Source organism: Podarcis cretensis (genome assembly GCF_951804945.1).
Source record: "Podarcis cretensis genome assembly, chromosome: 4".
In the NCBI taxonomy this organism is placed as follows: Eukaryota; Metazoa; Chordata; class Lepidosauria; order Squamata; family Lacertidae; genus Podarcis; species Podarcis cretensis.
In genome coordinates, this window is record NC_137173.1 from 28,216,418 (window position 1) to 28,234,428 (window position 18,011).

At 42.3% G+C, this 18,011-nt stretch overlaps 1 protein-coding gene and 1 long non-coding RNA gene across 8 annotated transcripts in view; one reads left to right on the forward strand and one right to left on the reverse strand.

The window, feature by feature from the left end:
* The window catches only part of FRY (FRY microtubule binding protein), a 192,737-nt gene that overhangs the window by 44,157 nt on the left and 130,569 nt on the right, over nt 1-18,011 (forward strand). For 2 of the 7 annotated variants that reach the window (XM_079973231.1, XM_079973233.1), the window contains exon 1: nt 3,194-3,509. The exons of the other annotated variants lie outside the window; for them this stretch is intronic. In XM_079973231.1, coding sequence (XP_079829357.1) covers nt 3,440-3,509 — 70 coding nt within the window. In that variant the 5' untranslated portion in view covers nt 3,194-3,439. Of the gene's footprint in view, nt 1-3,193; nt 3,510-18,011 lie in introns of those variants that run through there. 7 annotated transcript variants of the gene reach the window in all.
* On the reverse strand, nt 841-2,810 carry LOC307215251. The gene is made up of 2 exons (XR_013838428.1): nt 2,754-2,810; nt 841-2,215 (listed from the first exon to the last, which is right to left on the reverse strand). It is a non-coding gene; the product is annotated as an uncharacterized lncRNA (long non-coding RNA).

The window sequence follows — 18,011 nt, forward strand, 5'->3', positions numbered from 1 at the left end:
GGGAGCCAGTGTGGTGTAGTGGTTAAGAGCGGTAGTCTCGTAATCTCGGGACCCGGGTTCGCGTCTCCGCTCCTCCACATGCAGCTGCTGGGTGACCTTGGGCTAGTCACACTTCTTTGAAGTCTCTCAGCCCCACTCACCTCACAGAGTGTTTGTTGTGGGGGAGGAAGGGAAAGGAGAATGTTAGCCGCTTTGAGACTCCTTAAAGGGAGTGAAAGGCGGGATATCAAATCCAAACTCTTCTTCTTCTTCTATTTTATAAATGATCAGTGGTTCTGGTGATAACAACAACTGGTTTGAAGTGAAGGCTCTCTTCCTAAGTACATTTGCCTGAGAGTGCAGTCCTGCTTGGGGACTAATCTGTGGTCCTCCAGAACATGTTGGACTACCCTTCTCCTTATTTTAGACCATTAACCATGCTGGCTGGAGCTCATGGGAGATGGAGCTCAGCAAAAATTGGGAGGACCACTATTACCCCTAAATTGAAGTGTCCAAATATGTGTGAGTGAAATTTCTCTTCTGCTTGCCTGCGACTTGCAGAGGGTGGAGTTAGGCCAGGCCATCATGCTCCCATTTCCTCTCCTCCATCCAGCTCATCAGATTCCCATCCCCTGCATTTCCTCTTGGTCAGCAAGCAGGGCAGCTCCACCAAGCGGTGCCAACTCCTGGCAGCTGTAGCATGCGTCATGTGGCCTAGTGGGTTGCTGTACGCACAACACAATGGGGTCCTCTGCACCCTGACCTTCTCACGCTGAGAACAGTGTTACTTGTTAATCCCCTTCTTCAAGGAGTGAGACATAGCAGGTTTAGTTTCCTTCGACTGAGAGAACACTGGAGATGTGCCGTCTCTTGGTAGTATTTTGCTTTATTTATGATATACAAGTAGGTACTCATTCAGGCAAGCAACAAATCCACAGAGAGCACCTTGTGTAGCCCATCCCTCCCCCTGCCTGGGAAGGCTGCACTTACCGTTTCACCTACAAGCTACAAACTCTCGGCAACTTCTAACAACAAATCACCTTTTTCTTCCAATGGTACACAACTTCTTCCAAAGCATTGGTCCGAGTCTCCACCCACGCAGGTGAATTGGCTAGTAGGAAGCATCCACTCCAGCATTAAGGGAAATAAGGTTGTGTTGCCAGGTTCTTGAACCTTATCCAACACCCCTTTTACTAAACCACAACGATAAACCCATTTACAATAATGGGACAGCCAATGTTACAACAGGATTGCACTGCATTGATGTAAACGGGATTTACTTCCAAGTAAGTATGCTTAAAATTAGGGTGTGTATGAGAGAGAGGTGAGTCCTATCCAAAGCAGGGTGTTATCATTTTAATATTAAGGCCTCTCTATCTGGCCCTTGGGACTTTCCCCAGTCTACACTCCCTCCCCAGCCAGACCTTTCACTTGCCCTGGTTTGGGTGTTTTTGCCTGGCTGGAATTTGTCCTCGAGCTCTGATGATGATTATTTGCCTGGGTGGTGGACAGAAAGGCGTGTATGAATGTGTGTAGAAATGAGCCTATTGTACAAAGATAGCAGAACATGAGACTCTTAATCTTGGGGTCATGTGTTTGAGCCCCATATTGGGCAAAAGGCTCATGCACTGCAGGGGGTTGGACTAGACCCTTGTGGTTCCTTCCAACTCTATACAGTAATTCTGAGACTCTACAACTCCTATTAGTTTCTCTAGTTTCTGTTATTCTACAACTCCTACTGACTGTGCTGGCTGGAGATGATGGGGGTTGCAGGCCAGCAACATCTAGAGACTATGAGTTAAGAGGGGGGTGAATTATTCTGGCAAAAAAGTTGTCCTCTCCTATCCCTCCCCTTGTTTTCCCCCTTCTCTCCCTCTGATGTCTGCTTACTGCCGTAATGTAGGTGGTAATCTTTTTGAAACAAGGGCCATTTTTATGTAAGTCTCACTGTGCTGAATGACAGCCTAGAGGCCTGATTTTATTTGCTTACTCCTGCAAAGCACCATATATATGTTGACGGTGCTATATCCTAATCCCGGGCCCTGGGATGGATGCGCTATTGAAATCAGACGTAATGTCCTTAGCGCTTAGCTGACAAGCTTGCAGGGGCAGCTGGAAATCTTTCAGAAACTGCGGAAACATACTGTAGGATTTCTTCCCTCTCTGTGTGGTGAGCCGGTTGCTTGCAGGCCCGCCTGTGCAATACCAGCCATTTTCGCACACCACTGCGACCTACCTAAAAATATAAAAATTGCTTAGCAGCAGCGTGCCAAAAACGTACACTGCCTGTACATAGTGCCCAGGATGACTTGCAGGAGCAATGAAGGACCCAAGCAAGCCTTTCCCTTCGCCCCTTCCATGCTCAGAGCCTTGTGTCAACAACTGATTACTTTGTCCAAAGGCAGGGTCTAGGGGGGCTTTGGTCCCCAGCAGGGTTGCGAGTCATTTGGGGCTGAATCAGGGATCAGGTTTCGATCCGGGATGTTCCGGCTTAGCGGGCAACGCGCGAGGAAGCTGCTTTTAGCAGAAACTGCCTCCTCTTCCTCCTGCCTGGCTGCTGTCTCTTTAAAACCTCAATTCGAGACAAAATGGTAACAACAACCGCCGCCGCGACTTGTCTGGTGCGGGGAGAGAGGCACCCAAACAAGTGAGGCAGCTGCGACCCTAGCAGGGGGGGAAATAATAATAATAAAAGTGGAGGGAGGGGTGGAGGGAGAGAGGGGGAGAGGTTCCTCCGCTGCACATCCAGCGGATGGGTGCAGCGTTGCCTTTACCGCAGCGTGATGCAGTTGGACCGAGGAAGGCGTTGTTGTTGTTGTTGTCACCGCCGCCGCCGCCGCTCTTGGAGAGAGGGAAGCAGCTGACCAGCCGGCGAGGAGAGAAAGCAAAAGCGCGCCACCCCGGCTCACCCAAGGCTGGGATCGGAGGAGAGAGCGAGGCTGTGCGCAGCAGGAGCTTGAACCTGCCCGCAGTGGCGGATCTGCTCGCTGGGCGTTTGGCAGGAAGAGGTGTTTTTCCTTCCGATCGCTGCTCGGGTGCTGCGTCTGCGTGCGTTTCTCTCCCTCCCCGCGACACCCTGCGCTTCTGCCGCAGCTCCGAGGGGAGAGGAGAGCCTGGGCGCACGAGCAGGGCGCGATGGCGACGGGCAGAAGCAACCCCCCCTAAAGGATGACCAGGGGGGCAGGCATCTCCTCCGGGGCGCGGGGGGGGGGTGTCGCTTGCTGGCGCCGATTGGGAGAGCAGAGGCAGCAGCAGCAGCAGCAGCAGCAAGCAGCTACCACCACCAGCACCAGCAGCAGCAGCTCTCAGGAGCGGAAGGAGAGAGGCTCTGCAGAGACTTCATTTCCTCCCCTGACCCCCTCCGTTTACATCACTAGCTGGTGACAGTCCCATCTCGCCGGCAAAAAGTACCTGCCACTCGAGCTGCTCCGGGAGGGGAGGCTCTTTGTATGCCGCAGACATGGCCAGCCAGCAGGATTCCGGCTTCTTTGAAATCAGCATCAAATATCTGCTGAAATCCTGGAGCAATAGTGAGTACAGCTAGCTTTTGCCTCCACCCCGAGCTCCCTTCCTCTTCCCAATATCTTGTCTCCAAGGCAATATTGTGGGCAAGGGAAGAAGAGCAAATGCTGGTAGCTTTGTGAGGGTCAGTTTGAACCAAGGCGCTCCCCCACCCCAACAACACTCTTTTTGGGGGCGTTTGTGTGAGGGGGAAGCACTGCTGTTTCAGTCCATGGACGTATCAAGAGGGTTAAATAGCCTTCCTTTAAGTGGAAGGAAGGTAATGGGATTATGCTTGATTTTACTTGATTTAATTCTCAAATTAGGCTCCTTCCTGGATCTGCCTCTCTCTGTCTGGATGAGGACAGGGCAGGGTAATTCCCGCCTCTCCTCCTTAAATGCTTTTGACTGGTTTTATTCAGCCTCACTTCATTTATAATGTTTGCCGAGGACTGTTTTCCTACATGCAGATTGGCATGTTTTGTGTTTGTCTGATCCGGTGCTGCATATGTAGGAAAAATAGGACAAATAATGTTCCAGGTTTTCTTACATGTGTTTTCTTTAATAAATCCAGGCAGTAAAAGATTGTCAGTTCCCTTTTTTGTGGTTTTATTGTTTGTTTTATATTTGCATTGAAGGAGCCTGCTTTTCTTCTTGAACCAAATGAGAGAGCTGCAGAATGTAAACAAATGAGTTTGGAGCTATCCACTATTGCAGGGCTTGGTATTGCTGATGCACCATTGTCCTCTATGGCATCTTATTCTAGTTTTTGATATGGTGGGAATGTTACATAATAAAGATCAGCAAATGTCAAGAATGCTCACAAAAGTCAATCAGGCCTCTAGGCAGTCAACTTGTTATTTTAAGTAATGTGAAATTTCATTTTAAAAATGTGTCCAGCTCATGCCTCTATTACGTCAGCAAACACGAACAGCATCAGATTCCACCGACTTCTGAAATGCACATTCTCTCTAGAAAAATACAGCTAGGCTATATTTGCTATTAAGCAACTCTTGACATATGATGGATTTAAGATTTGTACTTTTAGTGTGGTACTAATTACGGTACCTGATTATAAATCTAAAAAACCTAATTTAGATACATCAGGATATTACAGTTTGTAATTGATATATCAAGGGCACCATCTGTGAATGATACCTATAAACACTATTTTATAGCTCAGTATAGTCTATAAGATTAGTCTTAATTTTCTTCATAAGAGAACTGTGAAATCACCATGGATAATATTGTTACCTCAACAACATTTTTAAAAATTGCCCTGTTCCAAAATCATTCTCATGTTCCATACTTCTAGAATATATTACAGCATTAATGCACTTTGGGTTTTTCAGCTACCATTAATTGATTTTAAATGGATATTAGATCCAGAATTACAGAAGAGGGAGAATAAAATGTGGTAGGATTTTGTCATGGAACATTGTGCTCCTTTGAAAAACACGTAATGTGAAGTCAAGGTAGTTCTTCAACTTGTACTGTAAGTGGTATAGGCTTAATGAAAATTAGCTGAATATTTTATTGCCATGTATCAGCATTCTCTTCATCAAGTTCTATAGCCTTTCATTGGAAAGATGCTTAGAAGTTGAACAGCTTTTCTTTACTGTACACAAATGTCACAAGGTGAGATTATCAGGAGCACTTATTTCTCAACATAATTATTTTCTATAACGATGAAATTGATTCATGGTCTGTCTGTCTTTTTTTGCCATTCTCTCAAGACAGACATTTCTTTGGTGCATTTAGGCTTATCAGAAATAGACAATACAGTCTGTTTTATTTATTTAAGCTTGTTTTGTAATAAGTCTAAAAGGCAAAAATTCAATTTATCAAGTAGTTTAAAGAAGAAATGGATAAGAAGCTGCTGCATATTTGCATAGATAGGGCCATACATTTGTTTAAGGGTTTCCTGTGGTGACTGTTGGGGTGAGGCTTAAATGCCACTTGTTTGAAATTGCAAGTGAGCTTGCTCATGCTTGAGCAGCAGCCTATTTTTAAAGTAACGTCTACCTGAGTTTGGCGAACAGCCATTATTATGTTGATTGCAAGGTGAGAGGAACCAGGTCAAGGTGGGAAGTTGAAACTCCGACTTGGAGCAGGTTTCTTGCTTTCTTTTCACCTTCCTTGCGCTTCCTTTACATGCTTGCTCTGTTTTCCTGTTTCTGTCCTGCTACAAAGTGCTCTCCATTAAATACTGTAGAGACTCAAGGGCATGGGAAGGGCAGAGTACAGAAGAACAGTGGCTCTGTATGCTTGGTCTGTGGCCTCCACAGCTGCAGGCATAGCATAGGTTCTTGGAAAAAGGTGTAAAGGAAACTTTGGTTTCCAAGTTGTGACCCAAGAGCCTCTCAAAATGTGATACTGCTACTCAGCTGTCATTCTCAGTGTCTCAGCATGGCTAGGAGCCAACTAATCCCTCACCTGAGACACAGTGGGCCAGTTCAGACATCACAGTAAACTCTCCCCTCACCTCCAGCATGGCTGCAAGGAGGAGGTTAGAAGCTTTCATGTCCATTTTGGATTAACTGTGGTTTAGTGTTGCATCTCAGGGACGCAGGTGGCGCTGTGGGTTAAAGCCTCAGCGCCTAGGACTTGCCGATCGAAAGGTCGGCGGTTCGAATCCCTGCGGCGGGGTGCGCTCCCGCTGCTCGGTCCCAGCGCCTGCCAACCTAGCAGTTCGAAAGCACCTCCGGGTGCAAGTAGATAAATAGGGACCGCTTACCAGCGGGAAGGTAAACAGCGTTTCCGTGTGCGGCTCTGGCTCGCCAGAGCAGCGATGTCACGCTGGCCACGTGACCCGGAAGTGTCTCCGGACAGCGCTGGCCCCTGGCCTCTTAAGTGAGATGGGCGCACAACCCCAGAGTCTGTCAAGACTGGCCCGTATGGGCAGGGGTACCTTTACCTTTACCTAGTGTTGCATCTCAGCCTACACTGTGGGCCATCTTAACTAAGGTCTGAAACAAACCATATTTTGAAATTGGCTTGTTTCAATCAAACAATAGTTAAGATTAATAAGTTGGTTGGGTTTCTATGAAACGGCAAGCTGCAGCTAACCAAAAACTGAAGTGGAAGTTTCCAGTTTTGCCCTGTGGTCACCATTGTCTGAACTAGCCCATTCTGTTATATTTGCATATGATGATCTGAGAGATCTAAGAGACCATGGGGGAGATTATGGAAAACCCTGAAGGTCTTCTGCAGGAAGAATACTGACAAAACAATGTGAAACTGAACTCAGTACAGCTGTACTGAATGAGTAGGTAAATGTTGTTATGCAGGTCATTGCTGCATAAGAATTGGCATTGCTGGATTTAAACACGGTCTGTAGCATCAGTCAAGGCATACCATTGAATCAGTAGTCGTACGTTTCTCTTAATAATATGGTTCAGTGCCCTTATTAACAAGTACAACATTTTTGTGCTGACGCATTGGTACGAATCAGCATCAAAGCTTACATTCATCCATCCCAAATGGATTCCTGATGTAATATAATATAATGTAATATTAATAAATAAAAATCATTCTAGTACTGTATCGGTAATTAATTATTTACAGTAAGTAACAATTACAAGATTATAACGGCATTTTAAAATAGTTAGCTTTTTGAAACCATTGCTTAAATATTTCAAAGCACACAGCATTTCTAAGTGACTGTGAGGACATGCCTAAGCAGGTTTACTCAGAAGCAAGTCTTACTAGTGAGTAAGCCCTACTGAAGTCAGTAAGTGTGCTTATATGATTGCAGTCTACATGAATTAACTTTCAACATACAGTGGTACCTCGGGTTACAGATGCTTCAGGTTACAGACGCTTCAGGTTACAGACTCCGCAAACCCAGAAATACAGTAGTTCCCCGGGTTAAGAACTTTGCTTCAGGATGAGTACAGAAATCGCGCAGCAGCGGCGTGGCAGCAGCGGGAGGCCCCATTAGCTAAAGTGGTGCTTCAGGTTAAGAACAGTTTCAGGTTAAGAACGGACCTCCAGAACGAATTAAGTTCTTAAACCAAGGTACCACTGTACTCTGCCTGTTCTCAGAATGTGAAGCCTGCAGCCATGCAGATGCTGTTGGACTCCCAACTCCCATCATGGCCAGTGCTCAGGAACAGTGGGAGTTGTAGTACAACAATATAGCCACAGGGCTACAGGCTCTCCATCCAAGTATAATTATTATTGTATTTTTTTATATCCCATCTTTTCCCCTGACAGCAGGGACTCAAGGCAGGTTCTAATGTCTGATGTTTTAATATGTTTTATATGTACTGTAAGCCGCCCAGAATGGCTAGGGAAACCCAGCCAGATGGGTGGGGTATAAATAATAAAATTATTATTTGTGTTGTTGCTGTTGTTGTTGAACAGAAAGAGCTAAAAGCATAAGGGGCGATTAAAAAAATAAACAGTAATAGAATGTAAACTTTTTATCTATATTAAATCTATTAAAACTTACAAATAATTGCAGTAGAAACTTCAAAGCACCAGTATGAGATGGAAAAGTATTTCAGACTCATAATCATGTAAAGGAATCACTCCTCAAAGCAAGAGTCCATTTTGGCTTCAGCTAATAATATACACATGGCAACTAATTTAGCCTAATGCACACAGGTTAGACCAGATGTTTTGTGAAGACAAACAACTGGTCCCTTTTGGAGGGATGGGAGAAGCCTGTAGAGGACTGGGCGGGTTGGGGACTGGTTACAGGAAATCACATTCATGGCATTCTGAATTACCTTTTAAAAAACAACAAAAAACAAAAACAAAAAACCCACCCTGAAATTATATGGATAGGACAGACCAACTGAGTCGTGTCAGGTCAAGTGTTGAATGTTTTGCAGGCAAAATGTGATGTAAGATGGCCCCTTTTCAAGGCTCTTTTCAGGACTCACAAATTTTGTTAATTCATGTTGGTATTCAGTCCACAGACAGACCTGATGTGCACCCCTAATATATATCCAACGTGTACTCTCAACATTCAGTTTGTGTTGACTTCCATTTCTAAAACATGGCTTTATAACCAGTTTTATGGTTTATAATACCCTTCTCACTTTTTTAGTTTGTTTTCATAGTAGGGTTGCCATCTGGATGTATGGCAAATGTAGATTTTGGTGAATTTCCTTAAAAATAGCTCAAAAACTTAAATTTTCATTGACTTTGCCCCCAAAAAGCTCAATTTCCAGATTTTGACTATTTTAAATATGGCAACCCTATTTTATAGCAGCCACATGTTTTAGAACCACTGCCTTGTTTTAAAGGGAACAAAATTCATCTCAAAGTGAGTCATGACAATAACAAACCTTCAAAAAGAACCAAAACATATCCATAACATTTCAGTCAATTTGCTATATCTACATCAGCATAATAATAAAACACAGTAACTCATTAGTGAAATGAAAGTAAAAACAATACTGGAACTTGCTTTTGTGTACATTTTATTGTTGTAACCTGCCCTGAGGTCTTTGGAGGAAAGGTGGGTGAACATTTTCCAAATTAATAGTAATAAATTAGTAAGCAATAAATGTGGGTCAATACCAACACAGTAATTCAAAAAGAATCTGATAAATCTATGCTTAATATAAACATTACAATTTCTATTTAATTTATATCAATATTTTACCAGGATATCAGCCTTCTCTTCGCTTAACCTACTCATGCATACCTGAAGCCTCGAACCCAAAGGAAATCTTCATGCACCAATCCCCCATCTGTTCAGTCACAACGGCATCCATTCATACTGTGTGTGCTTGTTTAGTATTTGAATTTGTTTGTTTCGTCATGTGAGTCCTCACGTGAAGATGTCGGCCTTGAAAAGAAGAATATAAATACATATATCCATAAAAATTCAATTCACTACATAAAAATGTAGACAAAGACAACATGGCGACTTTTTAAAATTATGTAACAGCACACTCCTGTGCAGGTTTACTCAGAAGTTATCCTCAGTGAGTTCAGTGGGGCTTACTCAGTAATGAATTTGTTTAGGATTGCAGTCTTGAGTCTGGAGTCATATGCATTTACCTGGGAGCATCTAATGTAGAAAGTAAGCTCCTGTCTGTGCAAAGTTCCTTCCTTGAACAATGGCACTCCCTTCTCTCCTTCCACTGCAGCCCCCCAAATCTGTTCTTTGGGTTGTGGGGGGGTTCACAGATGGAAATTGTTGCGCTAATAGAATATGTTCATTGGATACTGCCCGAGACTACTGGGTACATTGAGTTCTCTGATTTTAAATTATACTTTTATTACTATGGGGCAATTTTGGGCATTAGTCATACTCAGAGTAGACTACTGAAATCACTGAACGTAAGTATTCTTATATACATATATTTATATGAGATCTGAGGGACATTGAGGAAGGCACAGAGCTTGCAGGATTCACTGATAAGCGATTGTTGACACATTAATCATTAGAAATGAGAAACATTGTCATAATAGCATCATGGACCCAAACAGAGGACCATATTTGGGGGGGGGGGGGACAGCCATTCCATATTAGACATCCAGAACATGGTTTGGAAGCAGCAAATCAAACAAATTTTACATGTGTACAAAAGACCCATGGTGACTTTTATTTTCTTTCATCTTGGGAGTTCTATCCCATCTTTTTAAATGAATTTTTAATGCTGCAAACAAGTGCATATATTAAAATACATAAAATGTATTGATTTGAAAAAGTAAACTAACATTTCAGGTTTGTTTTTTTAAAAAAACAGATTTAGTATAAAAGCATCAGGCTCTGGCCAATTTTAATAGCAGTGCCAAAAATTTGCTTCCTGAGGAAAAAAGTAGGCCTTGGCTGTCATTCAGAAGACCAACAGGAATGGGCAGGGTGTTCCACCATCTTGGCACCAACGAAGAAAGAGCTTTGGGCCCACCCCACCCTGCCTTAAAACTGGTCGTTCCCCCAAAAGCCTTTTGCTCCAAACATTTCCAGAATTCAAAAACTGCAGCATATGCAAGTGGCATTTCATGTTTCTCTACAGCTCTAACTGCCACACCTTTTGTACATCTGCATATATCTTACTCATCAGTTCTGAAGTAAACATTGCACAATGACTGTTCATTGGTTGGCATAAGAGCCATGTGGGTAATTTTGGTGGCACCTCCCTGACTTCCCTGATGCCTTTCACAGCTGCTGCTCTCAGCCCTGTAAATGAATAATGGCATTGAAAATCACAGGCACACCTTATTAACGTTTCATATGCCAAAATGGCTATCCAGATCCTCTTGTCGCTAACTTAGCTAATGGCAGCAGTGCAATGCTGCCATACGGGGATGGGTATGCTGGTCCCAGGGACCTGGCTTTTCTAGGTTTCTGTGAAGAGAGGCCTTTCACAGCAGACTTGTTATTTGCATTAGCCCCCAAGGAGCTAATAGGAACATGAGAAGCTGCCTTATACAGAGTCGCAGCCATTGGTCCTGCTGGGTAATGCCGATTCTTCCTTTCTTTTGACATTTCACCTTCATGATGCAATATGCTAGTTGAACATAAGAGTTTATGATAGGCAGGATGCAAAGTACAACGTGGACTGAGGAGATCTTGTAAGAGTAATTTTGAGGAAAGACAAGTGGGTATTGCCTTTAAACTTTGCTCAGCATTTTAAATGCTTGTACAGTGGTACCTCGGGTTACATACGCTTCAGGTTACATACGCTTCAGGTTACAGACTCCGCTAACCCAGAAATATTACCTTGGGTTAAGAACTTTGCTTCAGGATGAGAACAGAAATCGTGCTCCGCGGCGCAGCGGCAGAGGGAGACCCCATTAGCTAAAGTGGTGCTTCAGGTTAAGAACAGTTTCAGGTTAAGAACGGACCTCCGGAACAAATTAAGTACTTAACCCGAGGTACCACTGTATCATGTTCTCACTAACTTTTTGTTGTTGATGATGATTTGTAAACGCCACAAGTCTGCATTAAATCCTAAACCCCTATGTGACTATACCCCCTATATGTTTAGTGTAGTATTTCCAGTATATTTCACTCTGTAGATAGGACATTGTGAAGCAGATGTTGGCTTTCCCGTTATGTTCCATATCCCTACGAACGATCATGTGGACCAATGCTTCCCTCACAGGTACCGCTCCATCATTTTCCCTCTGCTCCTCTACTTCTGTCTGTTTCCCCCTTCATGTTTATAAACAGAGATTAAGTGGATGCCCACATTCTCACACCCACTGGTTTGTGCTGCTTTTTTCAACCAAAGGTGCACAACACTTAAGCAGAACTGTTCCCTATCTATTTCGCAACGCCACAGGAATATCCTCCTCTCTCTCTCTTTTTTTACGATAGTTCATCAAAGAAGTGCATATGAGTGCATAGCATTTTGTGGTGCCCATTAGGAACTTTCAAACACATTCAGACTCAATGCAAGACTGCTCAACAGATTCTAGCAGAAGTGTGTTTTTATACAGGCTACAATCCTAGCGAGGCACACTTCCTTGTGAGCAGGCTCTGTTGGGACACCTTGGGATTTACTTCAGATTCAACTTGCTAAGGGCTGCGCTGTTGGATTTCAGTCCAGCAAAGCATATCACAAGGTGAAAGAAGGGAAAGGGGGGGGGATGTTAAGAAGTTGTGCTGGTGCTGGTGCTAGAGTAAAAATATTCCCAAAGATGATACAAGGCTATAAATACCTTGAAAGCCTTGATGGATTTGGATTGATTGTAAGTGCTCCTCTTTAAACACAGGGTCACAGGTCACGTATACTTAAGGCACATTTAAAGGATGTGAGCTTTCCCAAAAGGATTCGGGGAGCTGCAGTTTGCTAAGGGTGCTAGGAATTATAGCTCTGTGAGGGGTAAACAACCATTTTCAAGATTGAGGTGGAAGTTGTATGCTTAGTTTAAAGGTAATTTAAATGTATGTTGATGTGGCCACAGTTATAGGGAAGTGCTGTTGTGCACCTCCCAGTCATCCTGGTGGGACTTGCACAGGAGAACCTATCTTGACTACCCCATGATGGCAAAATGGAACCACCAGGTTCAGAGGTCACATTGTGCCTCTGAATATCACAGAGATTTGCTGTCTCCTTGCCTTGTTTGTGGGTTTCCTGGAAGCCTCTGGGCTGCTTACAAGATGCTGGACCAGATGTACCTGTGGTCTGAGAGAGTAGGACTTTTTTTATGTTAACTTGTTCATAGATGAGTGATCTGTGTCAGTTATAATTGTTATTTTTTTAAAAAAAAAACCCTACTTCAAATGCAGCTTATTCATTGTGTTTGTGTTTAAGTAGTGTATGTATTTTATGAAATGAAGTGCTCTTGATTTACTTTTATCATTTTAATGGATTGTTTGGAAATTCTTTGACTGAAGTGGCAGTACTGTTGCATGATTCTAAATAGGCGTCTGTGCCTTTAAAAAAGGTATATTTATCTAGTGCACTGATAATGCAAGTTACCTCTGCTGTTCTGTAATGTGAATCAGGTTGGTATTTGGACACGTTTTCAGCTGTGAAATCTTCTACTCGATAGATATGACACATTTCTTAACAAAATCTCTTTCTTTGAACACCATGTTTGAAAATTTCTCATTGAAGCTCATAGTTTTGTGGGTAGCTTCCCTACATACTGGTTTGGTTTGAAGTTTGCTGTTTTTTCTTTGAAAAATTAACATCTGGGGCTGCAATTCTATGGACACATAACCTGGATTGGACTAAGTTCCATTGAAAATTATTAGACCTGTATAAAACTGCTTTGAGGTTTGCTTGCTTCTTCTTTTTTTATAGTCGAGTGGTATATAAACATTGCGTAGGACTGAACCACAGTTGCTTTACTTCCTTGTTTACTCTCTCATGCAATGCCTAGGGGATATCTAACCTGATGTTGCAGGACTGATGCAGCAGTATCCCCTCCTTTGAGTGGGGGGAAAAACTGATTTCTCTGGATCAATTGACTACAGATCCTGACTTAGAATTTGATGTAATAGTGCCTTTCTTAAAAGATGGGTAGTTTCTTTCTTCGTACACTTCCTATTAAATTATAAAATAAGTTTTAAAAACCAGGCTGCCACCCTCATCTCTCTGAAGGTCTTTCCCCTTAAGTGATTCCACTTTTTCTTTCTCATTGTCGTTTACCCTTGCAGAATCCCTATGTGAACCTAGCTGTCTCCTTTCCTCCAAGGCCAGCCTCAATGCCTACCTTTTCTGTGAAACTTTTGCCACAGTCGACAAAGTCCTCCTCCTCTGTTGAAACTAAGTCTAAGCAGCTTTAATAAAAAAAATTCTTTGTTTATCATTGTCTCTGTTTTCCTCCCCTCCCTGTCAGCATATAACACCTCCGCTTAAAGATCTGAAATGGTTGCCCATTTGCTACCAGGGCAAGTTCAAGGTGTTTCTACTAGTATATAAAGCCCTTTAAATTTTGGGACTGGTTTCCTTTCTTTACCCCATATACGCCCATTTGACCACTTCAATCTGCGGAACTGTCACTGCCACAAGTGCCACTTAATACTAGTTCCATCCTTGTGAGAAAACACTCTTTTAGTGTGGCAGCACCTACACTTTGCAACTCTCTGACACCAGGCAGTATGTGTTGTTATGTAGGGCATTGCTGCATCACAACTGGCACTGCTGGATTTACACATGATCTGTAGCACTGAGTGGTTTCCAATCAAGGCATTCCATTTAGGGCAGGCTTCCTCAACCTTGGCCCTCCAGATGTTTTTGGCCTACAACTCCCATGATCCCTATCTAGCAGGACCAGTGGTCAGGGACGATGGGAACTGTAGTCTCAAAACATCTGGAGGGCCGAGGTTGAGGAAGCCTGATTTAGGGCCAATTGAATCAGTAGTTGTAAGTTTCTCTTAATTATATGGTTCAGTGACCATCATTAACACATATAACATTTTTGTGCTGATTCATTAGTACAATTCTTGATTTTAATCACCTTTTGAATATTTTTGAATATTCAATACTTTTGAATATTCAAAATGTTTAGATGTTATTGATAATTTTTATGTTTTATTTTATATTTTGGGAAACCACTGGGAGGGTTTTGTTTGTTTTTACAATCAAATGATATATACATTCTATTAGATAAATAAATAAATAAAGTCGAGAGTCAATGCGAAAAGTGTTTCTGCTGGGTAGAATTCCATCTTATAACAGTTCTTCTGCCTTTTTTCTTTCTTTCAAGAGAACATCCACAGGAAACAGCTTTCAAGAAATAACTTATTTTTCCCACTGTCACCATCCAACACTTCGTTAATCTTTCTTCAACTGGCTATTATTTGTAATGAGATTTTTAACTGGCACCAGATAACATACCCCACCCCCGCCCCCCTGAGAACCCTGGAGCATCATAATTTCCACAAAGTAGGAATCCTGTTGTAACTAATACCTTTTGAAGATGAGAAAATTACTTAACTGTAATGCATGATCTTTGAACAATATAGTTAGAACAAATAATCCCACGACACCCTTTTGCTACCTTTCATTCAGAAGGCCCTGGAAACAATGGTGATTTACTTTTTGCTTAATTTATCATTACCAGAAGGAAAGTGCGTTTAGGATTTCAGTACTTTGGTAAATGATTTGTTGAAAGCAAGTTTTCGAAGGACAGGGCAGGGGTCAGCAAACTTTTTCAGCAGCGGGCCGCTCCACTGTCCCTCAGACCTTGGGGGGGCCAGACTATATTTTGAGGGGGGGGGGGAAATGGACGAATTCCTATGCCCCACAAATAACCCAGAGATGCATTTTAAATAAAAGCACACATTCTACTCATGTAAAAACACGCTGATTGAGAAGGCGACTGGGCCGGAACAGGCCCCTGGGCCTTAATTTGCCTACCCATGGACAGAACATTCTATTAGTACTAGAGAACTAAAGCCAAATATAGGGTTGGGTGTTTCAAAGCCATGTATCTACTAGACTTACAAACTGACTCCTGTTGCATCCACACCACATTTAAAGCAGGTTCGGCAGGCCTGTAAAGCACTTGACTTCCAAGAAAGAATTATGGGAACTGTAGTTTATCCCTCACAGAGTTAAAATTCCCAGCACCCTTAGCTACCATTCCAAGGATTCTTTGGCGGAAGCCACTTGCCTTAAATATGCGTAAAATGTGCTTTAATTGAATTACGTGGATCCAACCTCCATTAGGTTAGGTTACAGGGTTGGAATATATTTTTGAATAGCCACAGTACTGTAGTTGAGAGTGACCAAAAATTTCACCATCCGCCCAAAAGCACAATGTATGTTGCTTTGAGCCTCTTGAAGGGTGGGATACAAAGCCAGTATATGCTTGACATAAAAATAAGCATTCAGTTACTTCACATTCCTGCCTCACATAGTTTTGTTTTTTTAGGTTTCCCCCACTCTGAAGTATCTGCAGAATTGATTATTATGTTTTGGATGTGCCATAGAGCTGATCTCATGACACCAGGCATAATAATCCATTATGCCAATATAGCTTGTCATTGTGCCTGCTGGAAAGTGTTGTCCCACTACAAGTGTTCTCAAGTGACACGTGATGTTTATTGCTAATGAATTATATCAGTTTGTTGTTTTACCCACACAGTGCTTCGCATTGTTTTCTCCCATTTTATTTTCATGTGCGTGTTTGGCTACACATTATTTAAAATATACGGCTCTTTAGTGATATTACTGATTGTTGAGTGACACGCCTTTGAACGCCTTCCCGCTGCTGGAATGAAGTTAATACTGCATTGCATTTGTTAGGTTTTGTAAACCACCCAGAAGACCTTGGCCAATGGGTGGTCTAGAAATAAAATAAACAACAACAGCATGGAAAGGCAGAGGTGAGTGAGGCAAGAACGAATGGGTACAAGTTATGAAAATTATAGTTGCTCAATAAATAAATAATTCTGGTAGCTTTGGCCAGAGGTTTTGGGTATTTAAACAGTACCCTGAATCATCAGGAAACTAGAAATATTATCTCTTTGTGTCTTGAAATTTCCTGGTTTTAGAACAGACTGACACTCAGAGAAAGGCAACTAGAATGGTCAAGGGGTTGGTGTGTTTTTCATGTGAAAAGGATAAAACAATGGGGATTTTTAGATTTGTTTGGGGAAAGGTGAAGGGGAACATAAAATGGATTTACAACATTAGAAATGTTGCAGGGATGTTTTCTCTGCTCTCTCAGTATACTAGAACTCGAAATTGAAGATGTTCAGAATTAGATGTGCTCTTGTCCAGCAAATGTTAGCCCCAAATCCATTGCTTTCTATGTATGATGAACCTTGGTTGCTTTATAAGGAGGTGGTCATGCATTTATTGGCAGCTGCATGATGTATAAAGCTGGCAGGGTACATGACTCATCATGTCGGGTGGCCAATGGCATGGGCAAAGTGGACGGGTTTAAAGAGATCTGGTACAGTATTCAGTTCCTCTCCTTTGTAAATGGAGGGGGACATGCATCCATGAGGTTCTCACGGATCTTTTTGGAGGGAGGTATTAACATGGTCAGATATATAGGGTGGAATACAATGTCATGCTAAGAAGGTGGTTTCATCAGTGCCAGACAGAATGATCTTTTCTTTCATCTCCTGACCCTCCTGAACAGATTTGGAGAGGAAAGGCATAAAAGTCCCATTGAGCTATAAGGACTTCTTGTTCTGGCATGGAGGCATGTTGTCTTTGTGTTCTTGTGAATGTCTCAGAGCCATCAGGGATGGCAGCAGTTGGAAACAAAAAAATGGACTAGGTCTGGTGAGCATGGCATAAAAAAACTTTATGCAGGTACAAGATGTTGTTGTGATTTTCTCGAATTAGAAAAAGTGGGCATTTTACCATCTCTTGATATGAAACGTTAATTTTTTTACATATGATCTTAATGGGTTTTGTAAGATGTTTGTGGTTTGAGACAATTCAGGAGTTGTTGGATAGGTAGAGAGAATTTGCTAGAAATAATTGCATTACTAACAGTCAGTATTGAAAGCGAAAACATGACTTTATTATTTTAAAAACCCGAAGTGGAAAATGCCTATGTTTAGTTCCCGTCATAAGGGCGTTTCCATAAGTGAAAGGAAATATTCCCATAGTGATGTCATACTCTAAATGTGACGAGCTCCTACTATCAGCTATAAATAGCAGACAGATCTGCTGTCTTAAAGCAGTACTTGTGCGAGAATTTAGCATGTAAACTTTACAGCAAAAATAAACCTACTATTGCATAAAAGGTTTTCCAATAATCTCTTAAGTGTTAAAAATAGCATGTTTTTACAAATAGCAGATGAGAATTGGTTTGCTAGTTAACACTAGTAGAGCAATGAATCTGTGAAGCAGTCTTGTATTCTATAATCCCACCTCAACAGGGCTGAATAAATTGCTGACTAAAGAGTGGGTTCCTCCTTCTAGCTAGCTTAAGGCCTCTGCTTTAGTCTAGTTATCTGAAAATGTCTCTGTGAAGAATGGCCTCATACTACTCAACTGTAGAGTCCTTTAAAATCCCTGCATGTTTCTCTTTCCACATGAAAGAAAAGCAGTGGTAAAATTCTGTTGAATTTTTAAATGTTGGTAGCTGTGATGGATTTTGAGGTATAGGATTAGGAAAACAGGAGAACTGTGGCAATC